Source organism: Bos mutus, chromosome 27, assembly GCF_027580195.1.
Source record: "Bos mutus isolate GX-2022 chromosome 27, NWIPB_WYAK_1.1, whole genome shotgun sequence".
NCBI classification, from domain to species: Eukaryota; Metazoa; Chordata; class Mammalia; order Artiodactyla; family Bovidae; genus Bos; species Bos mutus.
Window position 1 is genome coordinate 41,551,715 of NC_091643.1, and position 17,045 is coordinate 41,568,759.

Sequence of the window (17,045 nt, forward strand, 5' to 3'; positions counted from 1 at the left end):
AGCAAGAAAAGACAGCATTTGTTTATTTTTTCATTATCTTTTACCTATTAATACCTTTACATATTACATGGGCAACTATTCATATTTTCTCTAAAAGAATGTCTTTCATTCCCGTTTTTGTCAACCTCAACCTTGGAGCTTGTCAAATGGACACAGGCAGAATTTCCTCTTGTAACAACAGGCTTGTAGGATTATAAAGCAACACTGCACTGAATTCAGTGCCATACAGCAGGCTTAGAAGACGGGATCGGGTGTGCTCAGACCCGAGGTATGCCTCTCGCATTTCCTCATGCACCTGCTGAGTTGTGATGCTGCGACCACATTCCGTTACTGCTCCCAGCCTTAAGGCTTCAGGTTTCCTGAGGCAGCTCTGGAGGCAAAGAAGTTTTTCATCTGACTCCAGTCTGGATGGGTTGCTTTTTTCTAAAGCAAAGTATCTTTTCCTGTAAGATGCATTTCTGAAATGTAATAGCACCAGCCTTCTTCTGAATATAATTAACATATTACAGTGGTAACAAATTCTTTGAATGCATGTGTACTCATTCACTTCAGTTGTGTCCATCTCTGTGCGACCCATGGACTGTAGCCCACCAGACTCCTCTGTCCTTGGAATTCTCCAGGCAAGAATACTGGAATGGGTTGTCATGCCCTCCCCCAGGGGATCTTCCCAACCCAGAGATCGAACCTGCGTCTCCTGAGGCTCCTGTGTTGCAGACAGATTCTTTACTGCTGACCCACCAGGGAAGCCCCAACAAATTCTCTACTGAGACATTTTTTCCCTTGTTTTTCATTGGAAGCAAGTTTTATGAGGATGATAAGAACACTTAACTTGAAAAGTATCTTTAAAAAAAATCTTAACGTGTACATTGCTATTGACTAAGCTACAATGGTGTATAGCAGATCTCTAGAAATTATTTATCTTACTTAACTTAAGCTTTATGCCTTTGAATTAATAACTTCCCATTTCCCCTCGACCCCACTAGCCTCTGGTCACCACCCTTCTAGTTTTTTATTTTATAAATTTGACTATATTTGACACCTCATATAAATGGAATGCTAGAGTCCTTATCTTTTTGTATACTGAGACATTTCTTAATGGGGCTTTTTCTTTTTTGGTAGGATGTTTATCCACATGGAAGGACATCCAGTTTTGTTTTGATTCCAGGGTTTAATTCCTTCAGATGCATTTCTTACTTAAACTGCAAACACCTGGTCCTGCCATGCCTGTTATTGCTTAATTTTAGAGAAGATACCTTAAGGATCATATATTTATTTAAGATAATTTGGCAAAACGGGAATTTGAACCCAAGTCTTGTGCTTCATTAAAGGGTTTATCTGTGAATAATTGCTAATGGGTCACTTAATATTTTTATATTGTTTTGATGGCATTACATGGTAGCAGCACTGTGATGGTTTCTTTTAAAGACATCTTCCACGAGTAATCCGGGTTGTTTTTGGTTTTGTAATTGCTCAGGGTTGGTGCAAATGTACAGTTCTCCTGCGAGGACAATTACGTGCTCCAGGGATCCAAGAGCATAACGTGTCAGAGAGTCACAGAGACCCTGGCTGCGTGGAGCGACCACCGGCCGATTTGCAGAGGTGAGTCGGGGTGGTCACGTCTGCCCAGATTCTCTTTCCTTATAGCTGAATACACAAGGAGATCCAAGTGCAAAGTCCAGTGTATAGACAGCAAAACTTGGTGATGATTTACCTTTTTGTGGTGATGTCGGTTAACAAGAAATTTTTTTTTTTTTAATTTTTTAGGAGACAAACATTTCCAAGGATATTTGTGTTTTTTAAATGTCAGGAAATACACGAGCAAACCTAATCATTCCAACACATTCTATATAACTTGGTATCCATCTATCTATACACACAGCTTGCATATGTACGAAGATATGTTACATAACTAGATGCTTTGGAATCAGAATGCAAGTCCCTGTAAATCTAAAAATGCTCACTTTGCAATAGCAGTGAAGTTATTTTTTTGAATTTTGATAGTATAAGTGATAAAGGGAGTTTGTTAGCATGATCTGAAGTCATCATTTTATTATTAAACTAATCTTGGACATAGAACAAAATGTTGCATTATCATCATCTTCTTCAATGAGGTCAAATATTTGTTGCATCTATGAAATATGTGAAAAATCCTACCAGAATTATAGAAGCCATAGGGAAACCAGCAGAAAACTGTTTTGGATATTTTACTCAGGAAAAAATTAATAAAATTAAAAGAAAAGCTAGCTGTTTTGGTTTTTTTGTTGTTGTTGTTGTTTGTTTGTTTGCATTGTGGCCATTAAATAATTTATGCAAGGTGGTAGTTTTAAAGGAAGAAGAAAAAAACTACTAAGCTGAACAAAGAATAAAAGGGGAAGTTTCATATATAACAATATCTTTTCCCTCCTTATAGTCTTTTTCAGATGAATGGATTTATAAATTTTTATTTAAAATGTTTTGGTTGTAAAAATGTATAATGCAAAATGAACCATGTCACTTACATCCTGGGAAATGAAGTAGTTGTGAAATAAATGGCTAGTTTCATCAAAGCTAAAATACTAGATTGCCTGGTTTACTATAGAGTGCCCTTACCTTTTCACATGTAGAGAACACACCTTTTTAGCATCTGTGCATCCCAAGAGCAGAGTGGATGTGTGGGCTGCCTGCAGGTGACCCTTCCCTGTGAAATGCTTCCCTTCCTGGAGGAGCACCCACTCTCGTCAGGAGGAGTGTGTGGCTGTGCCCTCCCCTGTTGTCACTAGACTATCTGTACACTAATATTTACTAATGCAACGTCATTAGGCTTTCAAAGGAGCTCTAGCAAAATCAGTGTTTCCACCATGAAGTGGTAATGCTCATTCTCCCAGTGACAAATGAGGACCAAGCCTCAGGTACTAGCTTTCCCCCTAAGGGGGAACAATGTGTTCATTTTTTAATGTTTTTCTTGCCTTTCTAGATCAGGAACATACAGCATTATTTTAAAAGCCCACACTAAACTTGGAGAAGGCACTGGTAACCCACTCCAGTACTCTTGCCTGGAAACTCCCATGGACAGAGGAGCCTGGTAGGCTGGAGTCCGTGGGGTCACTAAGAGTCAGACAGGACTGAGCAACTTCCCTTTCACTTTTCACTTTCATGCATTGGAGAAGGAAATGGCAACCCACTCCAGTGTTCTTGCCTGGAGAATCCCAGGGACGGAGGAGCCTGATGGGCTGCCATCTATGGGGCTGCACAGAGTCGGACACGACTGAAGCGACTTAGCAGCAGCAGCAGCAGCAGACAAAACTAGTAAATGTACATCTGTTTCAAATTTATATTAAAAGTAACATAAAGGAAATATCGATCAGGATATTATTTGATTCTTACCTTATTTATTAATTCAGAAGTTTTCCTTGTATCCGTTTTGGGCCAAATCTCATCTAGACGCAAAACACTTTCTCAGCATGTTGGCTCCTAACTGTGCTCTGACTTGGTACCAAACACTCAGAGGTGCTTGTCTCAGCCGACAGCTGCTCCAGCCAGGCTAAGGGAGGACAGTTCCTCTACCCCCCTGAGCTACCAGCTGCTCACTCCCAGAGGCCCCCAGAGGAGGAACCACCTGACTTACTGTCCCCATAGATTCTCACAGTCTACTTTATCATATTTGAGAAGAGATGTTCCTCCACAGGGTGTTTGTCTGTGTGTGATTCTTGGTCTGGTTCCTGTGGACAGCTTCTGCCCTCTCTCCAGCATCCACTTCTCTCCTTCACACTCAGATTTACTTATCTCTCCCCCTCCACCCCCGACTCCCAGTTGATGACTCAGCTGTTTTCCTTCAATTAGATGTACTTTCTTTCTCATGGACTAATCTTTTAGTTTATTTCCACTTACTACTTGTAACTCTATGAAATAATGAGCTATAGCAGCTGGGAATAATTTTTAAGAAAGCATTTTCTTATAGTATGTGTATTTTAAATCTATATACTGGAGCAGACTGTGTCTGGGGAACAATAAAAAAAAATCTTTAAAAACACAATTTTAAAGAAACCTGTATTTTAGAGCATTTAGAGTAATAAGACATTAAATAAACCTTAAATCAAAAGTCCCGAAATCTCCTAAATAGAAGAATTTGACATAAACTGTCTAGGGTAAGGTGATAACAATTAGGTGACTTAAAAAAAATACACCTCAAGAGAAACTTAAAACAAATGGATGTGAATTTTTCTTTCATATAGAATTAAGATATAGGCAGTATTGGACAAGGATGGGCAGGTCTGTTTCAGAGATGGAAATTTCCTCAAGTCTCACTCTGTCCTCCCTGTGGTCAAACCTCCATCCTCATGGTCCAAGGCGGCATCCAAACTCCAGGCAACAGGATGGAGGAGTTTAGGAGAGAGTCTGCAAAAACCATCACATGCATTCCTTCTCAGTCCAATTGGCCAAAATCCAGCCAGACATTCTCACCTTGTTGTGAGACTTAGAAACATATATATATATATATATATATATATATATATATATATATATTCAGGTGGTTACATATATAGCAAACAATTATACTTCTATGAAAGAAAAGGAACATAGCTATTAAGGGAATCTTTGCCATAGGGGTGTATTTCCATAAGAAGGAGAGATGGAGTCAATCACTCAAAATATGACATTTTTTTTCTACCCTCTATCATCTGCAGCTTTTCATGAGTGGAGTGTGTAGATAAATTAAGGGATAAATCATCCCTCTCTCATGTTCCTTGGCATTTTTGTATCAGTGTAGGATTATATTTGTAAGCAATATGGAAGAGAAGAGGTGGAGCTGTGTGCCTGTGCATATCCTACTTTCTGGACTAGAAAGGGCTCATCTGTGAGTCTTGTGGTTAAGCAGGGAACCTGTCCTCCACACTCAGCTCCCTTTCCCTGCCCTGTCCTCACCTCCTGGCCATACAACCTTCTCCCAAGAGGTCAGCTTCCTTCTGCAAAGCCAGCAGGAACATCCCTCCCTCTAGTCTGGGTGACAGTCTTCTATTTATCAAGTAGTCACCATGTACCATGACCTAATCAGGTACACATACAGATGGATGGTCAAGTGCTTCAGTGCATCTTAGGCTGACCCTATAGAGGACCCCTTCATGGAGCCTCTAGAGCAGGGCTCTCAGCCAGAAATAAAATGCAAGCCACTGATCTAATTTTAGGGAGCTCAAATCTGGTGATCTGTGACAACCTAGAGGGGTGGGATGGAGGTTCAAGAGGGAGAGAAAATGCATGTACCTATGGCTGATTCCTGTTGATGTATGAGAGAAACCAATGCAATATTGTAAAGCAATTATCCTCCAATTAAAAATAAATAAATTGTTTAAAAAAAGCATCTAGTAGCCAGATTGGAAAAGAAGCAGGTGCAGTTAATTTTAAGAATATTATTTAACCCTAAACATATCAATTATTTTAATGTATAGTTGAAAAGACTCTAAGGAGATACCTTTTCTTCCCGCTTTGTTTTATTCACACTCTGTCTTGGACATTCAGTGTGCATTTTATGCTCACGGCTCAGACCAGCATCATTTCAAGCGCGGCTCAGACCAGCATCATTTCAAGCGCTCCATCTTCAGAGGTGCTGGTGGCTACCATGGACAGTGCCGCGCTCACTGCTGCTCTCAGCCGAGTTTTCTCAGCTCCCAACACCGTTGTGGGTGTGACGGGCAGAACTGGTCTCTCTGAGTCACGAGCAGTTTCCTGGCTGGTGTCCCTCATTTCTCCTATTAAAACCCATCCATTTTCCAGGTTGGCAATGTTTAGGAACCCTGTGTCTGTCATCATCCCCTCCTTTAAATAGTGTCTCTACTGGCTTTTAATGACTGATTCCCCAACTAAAGAAGAGCTGAGAAACCTTTATTGAAGTGGAGATTTTATGACTATTCTCTAAAGATGGCTTTAGCTGTCTAAAGTGTAGGGGGAAATGGATAACATGAAGCATAATACTATTTCATGCTACACAAAACAGAATACAGGAGTATTTACTTAGCTATCCATAGATTCCAAACACCAAGGGCAATTTTTCAAGTTCGTCTTCCCTTCTGTGCTACTGCCGTAATCCACTGTAAGTCAGAGGTGAGCAGTACAGTTGGGGTATTCCTGACGCACTCTGAGCTTTTAAAGCAGCCGTCATATTGATCATCTCAGCCACATGTTCTAAATTCAGCCATCTATCAAATGTAATACAATGCCCCTGGTCTAAGCACTGCACACATTATGAGATTTCAGATCAGTCAATTAAGGAAGGGCTGATTCTCAAGGTTCCGATCTTCATGAAGGGTCTCTAACTCTTAAGTAATTATCGTGCCTTCTCCATGGGAGGATTATTGGATAGAAGCATTTGATAAATTGCAGTGAGTCAGGAGGTATTGTTCACATCTGGACACTGGGTCCTAAGCCAATGCTTACATTAGCTAATTAACCCTGAGGATGGGGGATGTTACCTTTTCTTCCTGTTAGCACACAGATGAATGGTTGCCATAGCTCAGTAATTATACAAGTGATCTTGTTTAAAATTATACTTACTTCATTTAGGGATATGAAAACAACCATTATGATTTTTCACAGGGTAAAATATTATGAGCTGTTTGAAACTGTATAAGTATCTTTAACTGGCGATATTTTTTTTTTAAATAAGCAAACAAAATAGAGAAGAAGAGAATGCACTTGTATTTTTTTGAGTAAAATGTTTCAGCTGGCATTTATTCCATCGGTGTTTGAGCGGGGTATATAGAGAGAATTTCTTTTAATGCTAATGAACATTAATCTGTGGAATTAATATTTTTAGTTGTTGTCTGAGTTGACAAGGCACATAAGAAAAGTGAAGTGGCTTTTGCAGTTGTAACTGTGGTTGCATGGACGCCAGTTAGAGCCTCAGAGGGTCACAGAATAGAGCTAGTATTATCTCAGGATTCCAAGTCAGGTTAGCCCAGCAGTATCCTTAACTTATTAACTTGTCACTTACTGAGAACTTTACAGTGTAATCTTCCCTACTCATATTTCCTCTCCATACAGAAATGACCTTTTAAATAGTAGTGGAAAGACCATTTATACCTAAAAGATGACTTCATTCTACCAGACTAAGGGTCCAGAGCCAATTTGAAGACTGTATTTTAATACTGATTATTATGTCAGGTAACTATGAGCCCATAGATTTAAAGAAACATACACTTTAAAGGAAAAGAAAACAACTTCTTTGTCATAGATATAACAAAAAATATATATATGCACTCTGAACTTTTAAAGCAGACCTTATATTGATTATCTCAGCCACATGTTCTAAATCCAACCATCTATCAAATGCAATAAAATGCCTATGGTCCGAGCATGCACATATTGTAAGATTTCAGATCAGTCAATTAAGGAAGGAATTGACCTTAATTGAGAGCTCTTAGGATTTACTCTAAGAATTTTCGTACATAACAGACATTGGTATATTTAGTACATTTATCACGCTGTACATTACATTCCTAGGACTGATCTGTCTCATAACTAGAGCTTTGTACCATAACTAGAAGCTTTGACCACCTTCTTTCAATCCTCCCCTCCACTGTTCTGCACCCCTTAGTAACCACAAATCTCATCTATTTTTTATGACTTTGTATGTGAAGTGTAATTGCCTAGAACACCATGTTAATTCCTGTTACCCAACATAGTGATTCCATATTTCTATAAAGTACAAAATTATCATGATAATAAGTCTAGTTATCATATATCACCATAAAAAGTTATTAAAGTATTATTGGCTATATTCCCTAAGCTATGACTCATTTATTTGATGACTGGAATTTTGTACCTCTTAATTTCTCACACTTTTAACTTTTACTTTAATTCCAGTGAATTTGGATAAATTTCTGTTTTCGCTTCTAGACTTCTAAGGATATGTACTCTTTACTTGAATGTCACTTGGGAGAAAAACATGTTTTTCTCTATTTCTTATTAAGTTACTGAAGATAACAAAGTCATGTATTTTTATGCCACTGCTCTCAAATTCACCTGACATAAAATGACTTGGAAACCAGTGTTGCTGCCGCTGCTGAGTAGCTTCAGTCGTGTCTGACTCTGTGCGACCCCATAGATGGCAGCCCACCAGGCTCCCCCGTCCCTGGGATTCTCCAGGCAAGAACACTGGAGTAGGTTGCCATTTCCTTCTCCAATGCATGAAAGTGAAAAGTGAAGGTGAAGTTGCTCAGTCGTGTCCGACTCTTAGCGACCTCATGGACTGCAGCCTACCAGGCTCCTCTGTCCATGGGATTTCCCTGGCAAGAGTATTGGAGTGGGGTTCCATTGCCTTCTCCAGGAAACCAGTGTTAACTGGGTGCTAATAATGCTCCTAGAACATGCCTGGGGTGTTTCTGACAGCCTGCCTGCGTTTGTTGTCTTCCTTCTGCCTGGAACGCTTCTCCCCCAGACCCCCAGGTGGTTCTCCATCCTGCACCCACCATCAGATGTCATCTCATCCAAACCCTTCCGTGCCCATTCTGTGCCCACCCTCTTCCAAATGCTCTGTGAACCCTGACTCTGCTTTCCTGCAGAAATCGAGTGTCTTCCTGCCATTAGACGTCTGTGTGGTTAATCCCCTGATGCAGGCGTGGAGCTTAGGTTTTTCTCTCTTTGCTGCATCCTCTGTGCTGGAAACAGCACCCAACTCTCAGTGAGCACTCACTGTGCATTTTCTTTTTACTACCTGTGCTATGGTGTGCGGTGTTCTACTTACATTCCTTCCTCCAACCCTTACAGAAATCGTGGATGAAGTTATGATTGTTATAATAAGTGGATTACCCGAGAGGCTTAAAATTAAATAATTTAAGATAACACATCTGATAGCTTCATAAACCAGATCTGGAACTCAAGAGTGATTCAGAAAAGCAAGCTCTTAACCTCTGGCATACTTTCTCCATTTTGGCTGAGTCTGGATATGGACATAAAATGGGTGATTTTCTTTTAAATTCTACAAGAATCACACTCTCCAATATAATTCTTAATTTGCTTTTAAAAAGCTTCTGAGTCCAGATATCCTATTAATTTAAGTTTAATCAATTAGAATATTCTTCTCTTCAATTTAATTTCATTAAGTAGTTACTATAGAATGGCAAAGATTCCCGGAACTGATTGAACATAAATAGATAAATTACTACTTCAAGTTGAGTAAGATAAATCATGTGAAACAAATACATGTTATACTTAATAAATACTCAATGATTAATGGATAAATAGCACATATTGGCATTTAAAACTGGTTAGTTTTCTTCTCCCTTTCCACTTTCCTTCTTTATATGTTATATTTCCAGGGATCATTTTTTAAATTCTAGTTTAATTTTAAAAACACATTAGATATAAGTAAAATTTGAGTTTACAAATTTAGAACACTGTCACATAAGTACTATTAACTGTACATTAATTAGATCATGGTTATTATCAAAGAACATCTATTAAGCATTTTTAAGATTTCTGTGCAAATTACTTTACGTTAGGTGTTATATTTCCAAAAAGATTCAGACACGGGGGAATGCCTTGGCAAGAGCAGAAAGTGGCGAGTGTGTACTCAACTCTAAAATGTGTAAATGTGTGTATACATTTCCATTATGGGAATGTATTTATATCTTGCTATAAAGACTTGCTTGACACTGGCATATTGTAGTTACCTAATTATTTGCTTAATTAGATACTTTGTTGACTAATTGAATATGTGTTTAGCACAGAAGCAACTGTTTGGGAAGCAGGTCCTGGTCTCCAAGGATACAGTGAGGTTGCTCATCACAATCAGAGCAGGTCACTAAGCCTTGTAGTGTCTGAACAGCTGCACAGCCCTTCTGGGGAGGAGTGAGGAGTCAGCAGAGTCCAGGAGTGGAGAGAGACGGGCAAGGGGGGAAAGCTTCAGAGTCAAATCATACAGTCTTCTGATCATCAGTCCAGTTTGTACTCAGTTATAGCGACAAACTGCAGCTTGCAAAGCAGCATAGATGTGGTTAGTAGATAAACTGAGGCCACCCGCCCACTTTCTGCAGAAGGGTCTGCACACCCTCACCATCCTAACTGAGCATGACCCTCGGGCCGGTGGCAGAAACTCCCTCCACAATCATTCCCAGAGCTTACAAATTTAGAACACTGTCACATAAGTAACATTAAATGTACATTAATTAGATCATGGTTATTATCAAATAACATTTATTAAGCATTTTTAAGATTTGCTTAAAAATCTGGCCTGCTGATGTTCACTCATGGGATACACTGCAGTGCAGCTTTAGTCCCGGTTTACCTGTAATCTCTGTGGCTGTTCTGTGTTCTTCTCTGGCTCTTCTTATCCTTCTCAAAGCCTGGATGTTTGACAAACATGATAGAGAGTGAAGGCAATGGAAGACAATTAGCCTTATGGTGCTGGAAGCTGATGGAAGGAAGAAGAGGGGAGTGACAGGCAGGAGTGACGTTCGCTCTGCTGCCCCCTCTCAGCAGCTCAGGGAGATCGCAGCTTAGTCTGAGCCTTTCTGCCACAGTGCCAGAGCATAGAGAGAAAACCCCAGACAGGGTGTCTGCAGGAGATGTAGAAGAGAATGTCCAGTCTGCACTTCAGCCTCTATGCATACTTGGAGAATGGCACACAGAGATCATGGTAACTCAAGACACGTTGCTATTATCTGGTAGAGACTCTACACATGGGAGGTTGAACTTTGGGTTGTCACCAATAGCAAATCTTGTGGTTGTGACTAGTAGCAAAGGCTTGATACAAGAAAATAGTACCTAATGAATTGTAATTGGTGTGATGATGATAGGATCATCACATGATGAGTGCTAAGTCACTTCAGTCGTGTCCGACTCTGTGTGACCCCATAGACGGCAGCCCACCAGGCTTCCCCGTCCCTGGGATTCTCCAGGCAAGAACACTGGAGTGGGTTGCCATTTCCTTCTCCAATGCATGAAAGTGAAAAGTGAAAGTGAAGTTGCTCAGTCGTGTCCGACCCTCAGCGACCCCGTGGACTGCAGCCTTCCAGGCTCCTCCATCCAGGGGATTTTCCAGGCAAGAGTACTGGAGTGGGGTGCCATTGCCTTCTCTGCATCACATGATGAAGAGGTAGACAATTAGAATGTGGACAACTTAAAAAAATCAAGACTGAGGTACCAGCTAAAAGTGTCAACAATTCCCCAAGAAAGAGGATTAGAACTAACTACTTAGACTATCAGTCTACTCCAAAATTGCAGCAATAAGTATTTATGGGGGTAACTATTAAGTACCAGGAATTGTTCTAATTGTTGAGATTACACATCGCAAGCGAAACAAAACAAAACAAAATCCCTGCCATGAATATTCTCACATATTTCATTTCAGCTGATTATTTTGATGTCATTCTTTTAAATGAGTAGAAAAAAAAATCAAAAGTTATTAGGAAAATGTACTACAAAAAATACAGACAGTTCTAAGAAAAAGAAAAAAAATGCATATTAATTTGACAACTTTTGGTGAGAAATACCTCTGAAGGGACTGGATTCACAACTCACTCTGTATGAAACACAGAGTATAGAAAATGCGCTAGTTTCCTATGAATATTTTACTAATAGTTATCTCTCTAAAAATATAATCACTAATAATCCTGTCTCCCCAAGCAGTGGGTAAGATGAATTTTATGAAGATGAATTTCATAAGTCAAGTTAGAGGTCAGGCTTCAAAGCAGACAACTGGGACCCATGGCCATCGACGGGCTGTCAGATTTGGCGAACTTTCCAGCAGAGTGGCAGCTGGAGCTAATGACGGGAGGAGTACAAATTGTCAGCGGGAATGTAGCACATTAGTTCCCCACAGTACACATCCTTCAGATGAGTTTGTCTTTAAGTTTGAAATGCTTAGACTAGCACTTGGATAATATTAGTTCAAAATTCCTTTACTTGCACTACACTGTGTTTGTCAGCTCTTCCGTATGAAATTTCACAAAGTAGGAATGTGTAACACAAAGGTAAGTTGACTCAAATTTTATTGTAAACTGTTTTTTTAAGGTTTTTCTAATTAATACCAGTAATATTGTTGTTGCCGTTTAGTCGCTCAGTCATGTCCGAATCTTTTGCTACCCCATCATGGACTGTGGCCCACCAGGCTCCTCTGCCCATGAGATTTCCCAGGCAAGAACACTGGAGTGGGTTGCCATTTCCTTCTCCAACTGGTAATATTAGAATACTTTAAAGTGTGGATCCGAAGTTCATGATCCTCTCAGGAACACACTCCTGGAAGTAGACCCCTTGGAGGGTGAAGCTGCACAGTGGTGTTCATTTGAAAGCAAGTGCTAATATTTTGAAAGATAGCTTTCATGTTTTTGTTAATCAGTGTCTAGTAGGTTAATTCTTAGCTAGTATCAAGTAACAAAAAGGTTGTCTAAAGTCATTTTCTCACATTTTTTTGTGTCCACAACTATCGACATTAGATATGGTGCTGAGGATGTACAGTGAAGGAAGGATGCTTTCCCAAGATCAAGGGGTTCACAGTCTTTTAAGAAAGAGATTCGTAGGTTAATACTGACAAAAAAGAAATATTATTAGAAATAGGCATATTGACATTATTGCTACATCAATATAAATGGAAAAGGGAATAGTTAGGCACTGCCTGATTAAACGGTTTCTTCAGCCTCCTCCTCTGCAAGATGCCCCTGGGAGTCAGAGGCCAGTTCTGTTTCATGCTGCAGCTTAGTCTCCTGGAACAGCGCCTGACCTGTACCGAAGCTCAGCTGGCAAGACAGAGGGAAGGTAGGACGGGCGATGACTAAAGTCTGTTCTTGAGTGGATGGCAGCTTAGTCAGTTTATGTTATATGACATCTTAGGGAAATGAACCCGAACTTCTTACATTAGTGCTTATTTATGAAGTTTAGTTTCCTCCACTCTTTTCTCAAACACAGTTCAAATTATTAATGTTAAGAATGGAGCTTAGGATGACATTTGATTTCCAAAACTTGAGTATTCATTAAAAAAATTCTCCTTTTCTAAAGAGAAGATCAATTGAAATATTTTTGTATTCAAAACTTGGTCGTTTTTATTGGGTCATGCCATTTATGCGCTGTTTCAATTTTAAGGTATTTTCTTTTTCCTTTGGGAGTCATCATTTCTATTTTCTTTCTTCATACTTTCAACTGTATTTTAAGTTGTAATTTGCATGTGATATAATTTGTTATAGAATAAAATCTAAAGCTTGAGAGGAACTTTAAATATCATCCCTTGCATCATTCTCATGTAAAATAGAAAGAATGAGGGACTTCTCTGGTGGTCCAGTGGTTGAGAATCTGCCTGCCAATACAGGGGGCTAGGGGTTTGATCCCTGGTTTGGGACAATTCCACATGGCTTTGAGCAACTAAGGGTGAGCGCCACCACCCCTGAGCCTGTGCTCTGGAGCCGGGAGCCTCAACAAGGGAAGCCATGGCAATGAGAAAGCCACACACGGCAGCTAGAGGGTAGCTCCCACTCTTCCCGGCTAGAGAGAGCCCACTAGCAGCAACAAAGACCCAGTGCAGCCAAAAATAAGTAAATAAATTTAAAAATAGAAAGGTTGAGGTTGTGGAGGCTGGGATTACTTATGCAAGGACATATCCTGTCAGGCATAGCTGAGACGTTAATTCTGGTCTCCTGAATTCGTATTGCATTGTGTGCACCCAAACGCCTTATCAGACCCTCTCTGCAGGAGTCAGAATGGGGCCCAAAATGGGTTAATTTGGTTTGACATTGTCAAGGTAGTGTTGTCGGGATTCTCAGGTGGCTCAGATGGTAAAGAACCTGCCTGCAATGCAGGAGACCTGAGTTCAATCCCTGGGTAGGGAAGATCCCCTGGAGAAGGAAACAGCAACCCACTCCAGTATTCTTGCCTTGAAAAATCCCATGGATGGAGGAGGCTGGTGGGCTACAGTCCATGGGGTCACAAAGAGTCGGACACAACTGAGCGGCTTCACTTCACTTCAAGGTGCTGTTGTCAGCTCATTCTGTGAAGGGTAACGCTTTGGGAAACGTGATAAAGAAGATTTCCAGGTAAGCGTTGCAAGTACCAAGCAAAGGTTCCAAAGGCTGAGCAAAATCTACTTGCCAATTTGATTTCACAGTTTTTTATCGCAGTCACACAAGAGCTAACTTGAAGTTCCATGTGCATTTTGTGTCTTCACCACACAAATGAAATCCTGTAGAAAATAACGTCCTCTCTGTATATTTCTAGCAAGAACATGTGGATCAAATCTGCGTGGGCCCAGTGGCGTCATTACCTCTCCTAATTACCCGGTTCAGTACGAAGACAATGCTCACTGTGTCTGGGTCATCACTACGACGGACCCTGACAAGGTAAGACTCTCAGCTCCCCTCTGTACATCTGAGCAGCTCAACTCTCTACCATGGCAACTGTTTACCATGAACAACCTGGTGAGTGCCACACACCCTTACATCTTGTTTGAATTGAAAATCTGCTGCTTCATGGCACGTCAGTCTATCCGCCTTCGTTGGAAAGCCTGTCTAGGATGCAGTTATAAAGTACTCTCAGTGTGCTTCCCTCCTACTGCTTCTGAAGGTTACCTCTATGTTATGGTTTTATTTCCAGCTTGATTGTCATATAACAATTGACATACAACATTGTTTTAGTGTAAGGTGTGCAACATAATGATTTGATATGTATTTATATTGAAAACTGGTTACTGCAATGTTTAGTTAACATGTATCACCTTGTATAGTTAACATATTTTTTATTGTGATGAGAACTTTTTATCGCAGTAGCAGTCAGTAATCAGTCGATGGCCTCCAGGTGGAATGTAGGGAGTGAAAGAGGACGATCCGTGGGCAGGTGGTCTTGATTCTCTTAACACTTTGTACACATGGCTTCCCCTGTGGCACCTGCTGCAAGGGGAGAGGAGAAGGAATCCAGAATGGCTTTGGGGTGGGTGGTGAAACCCTGGCCAGAATGGACATAAGGTCCAGCCTCCCAGGGGACTCCCAGTGAACATCCACTGTCCTTGCATAATTACTGATGATAACACCCTTCTTTATTCTCCTAATCATCCCAGGTTGGAACAATTAGATTCTGAGTTCTCTCTACCTGGAAACAGGGAAAGGGCCTCAGAAACCAGCCGTTTAAGGGAAGACAGAATGGGTTTGGCTCTGGGTGCAGTGAGAGTGAGGGGCTTGCTATATCTCCAAATGCGTGTCCCTCAGAGAGGTCAGCTCGGGATTCCCAGGTGTGTCCTTAGCTGCCGAAACCTGGGATGAGTGTGACATTGTGCAGAGAGGCCAGAGAGAGCCGAAGAGAGTCCTGCTGGCAGCATCACATTTCTCTCAGGGCCGTTGGACGGTGCACTGGGCTCCACCATCAGTGATGGTGATCTTGCAAGCAGAGGTATCCACGTCAAGTTTTGAAATACTAAACTCTTATATGGACGATGCCCTGGCATTTCAGCACGAAAGCAGAAGCTCCAGATGAAATCTTCAGGGAATTTGGTTAACTCACTCCCAATAGTTTAAAATTCATTTACATCCAGATTACATATGGATAATCATAAATATTTTTCTATATGAAAGATACCCCTATATATCAGTGTTTCTATGTCTTTCCTATTGTCAACTGAAAAAAGGCACAACCGGAAAGCTGAGGATTAGTGTCACTTGGAGGACATACAGAGGACATAGGGGCTTCCCTGGTGGCTCAGTGGTAAGGAAACTGCCTACAATGCAAGAGATGCAGGAGACGTGGATTTGATCCTGAGTCAGGAAGATCCCCTGGAGGAGGGAATGCCAACCCACTCCAGTATTCTTGCCTGGAGAATCCCATGGACAGAGGAGCCTGGGAGTCAGGCTTCTCTGACTGAGAAGACACGACTGAGTGACAAAGCAGGCATGCATGCACGGAGGATGTACGCCCATGAGACGGCTCTCAGATGACTGCAGGGGGCTGTTCAGGGCAGGTCAGGGAGGAACCAGGATATATAGCAGTTTTTTTGGGAAAAATAGGTAGTCAAACATCAAAAGATTACTGTTAATAGAAGAAAAGTGGACATTTGAATTCAGTGAATTTTAGCTCTTTTCTATACATGGGAAGATGCAGAGCCTGGACTCAATGGAATCCCTGCTTGGATGCCCATCTTAACCTTCCAGGGCCAGTGTCCTGCTTTCCTCCACCTTGAGTGCCCCCACGAGGCAGAGACTGGGGGCTTGATGGACACAACATCCTTCATTTACTGACGTGGCAGGCGACACTCTCTGTCCACACTGTATGTACTAGAATGACCGAAATCTCTATGCAGACAACAGCAGCTTAGAGTTACTCTTGTCTAAACCCTTCATTCGACAGCAAGGAAGCTGAGACCCAGGAAGGTAAGATTTCAGAGCTGTTTACTTCTATTTCAGGATAGAAACATGTGTGCTCTTTGCAGAGCTCTGATAGCCTCTTAGTCAGCTTTCTTCCTCCTGGAAGAAGAGTCATTTCTTTTGCAGCTATCTGTTCCATTATCACTTTGATGAGTACCACAAGGAAATGAAGCGGTAGGTTATTCAGTGCTCTGATAGGATGCTCTTGGCTGTAGATAATAGAAGAGCTGACTAAAAGCCAAACGTTTTTAGGGAAATGTTGTTTCGTGCAGTGAAAGGGCAGAGCCAGGGAGATTCCAGGTTTAATTAAGAAGCTGAGGGCTCTGGTGTGTGCCTTTCTCTCTGCTTTGCTCTCTGAGTAATGATCACATGCCCCTCAGGTCACAAGATGCTACCATACCATCACGTTCAATGCTCAAGGAAGAAACACTGCATGTCTTCCTGAGAAATGGCAGGAATTGTCTAGAAACTCCTAGATGCTCCCCTTAAGACCACCTGAGCTAGATGTCCATGCTCAAGATACTGAGCAGCTGGAGGAAAGAACCATCTGGAAGTCAGAGAAAGGGCCAGTGGTTGTTGGTGACAAGTCATGTCTACCACACACAGATAAGCAAGAGGTCGAGGGAAGAGTTTTCAGTTATCACCAGATTCCTCTTTTGCTTTTGAAATGTTTCACGTCCCATTATCTTCCTGTTCCACTGGACACCAGTGGGCTAACATTAGTTAAAACTCATGAAA

General features: G+C 41.1%; 1 protein-coding gene across 1 annotated transcript in view; it reads left to right on the forward strand.

The window, feature by feature from the left end:
• CSMD1 (CUB and Sushi multiple domains 1) overlaps positions 1–17,045 on the forward strand; it is a 1,688,220-nt gene that overhangs the window by 1,116,163 nt on the left and 555,012 nt on the right. The window contains exons 8-9 of the mRNA XM_070364228.1: positions 1,475–1,599; positions 14,176–14,297. Of these exons, the coding sequence (XP_070220329.1) occupies positions 1,475–1,599; positions 14,176–14,297 (247 nt within the window). The remainder of the gene's footprint in view (positions 1–1,474; positions 1,600–14,175; positions 14,298–17,045) is intronic.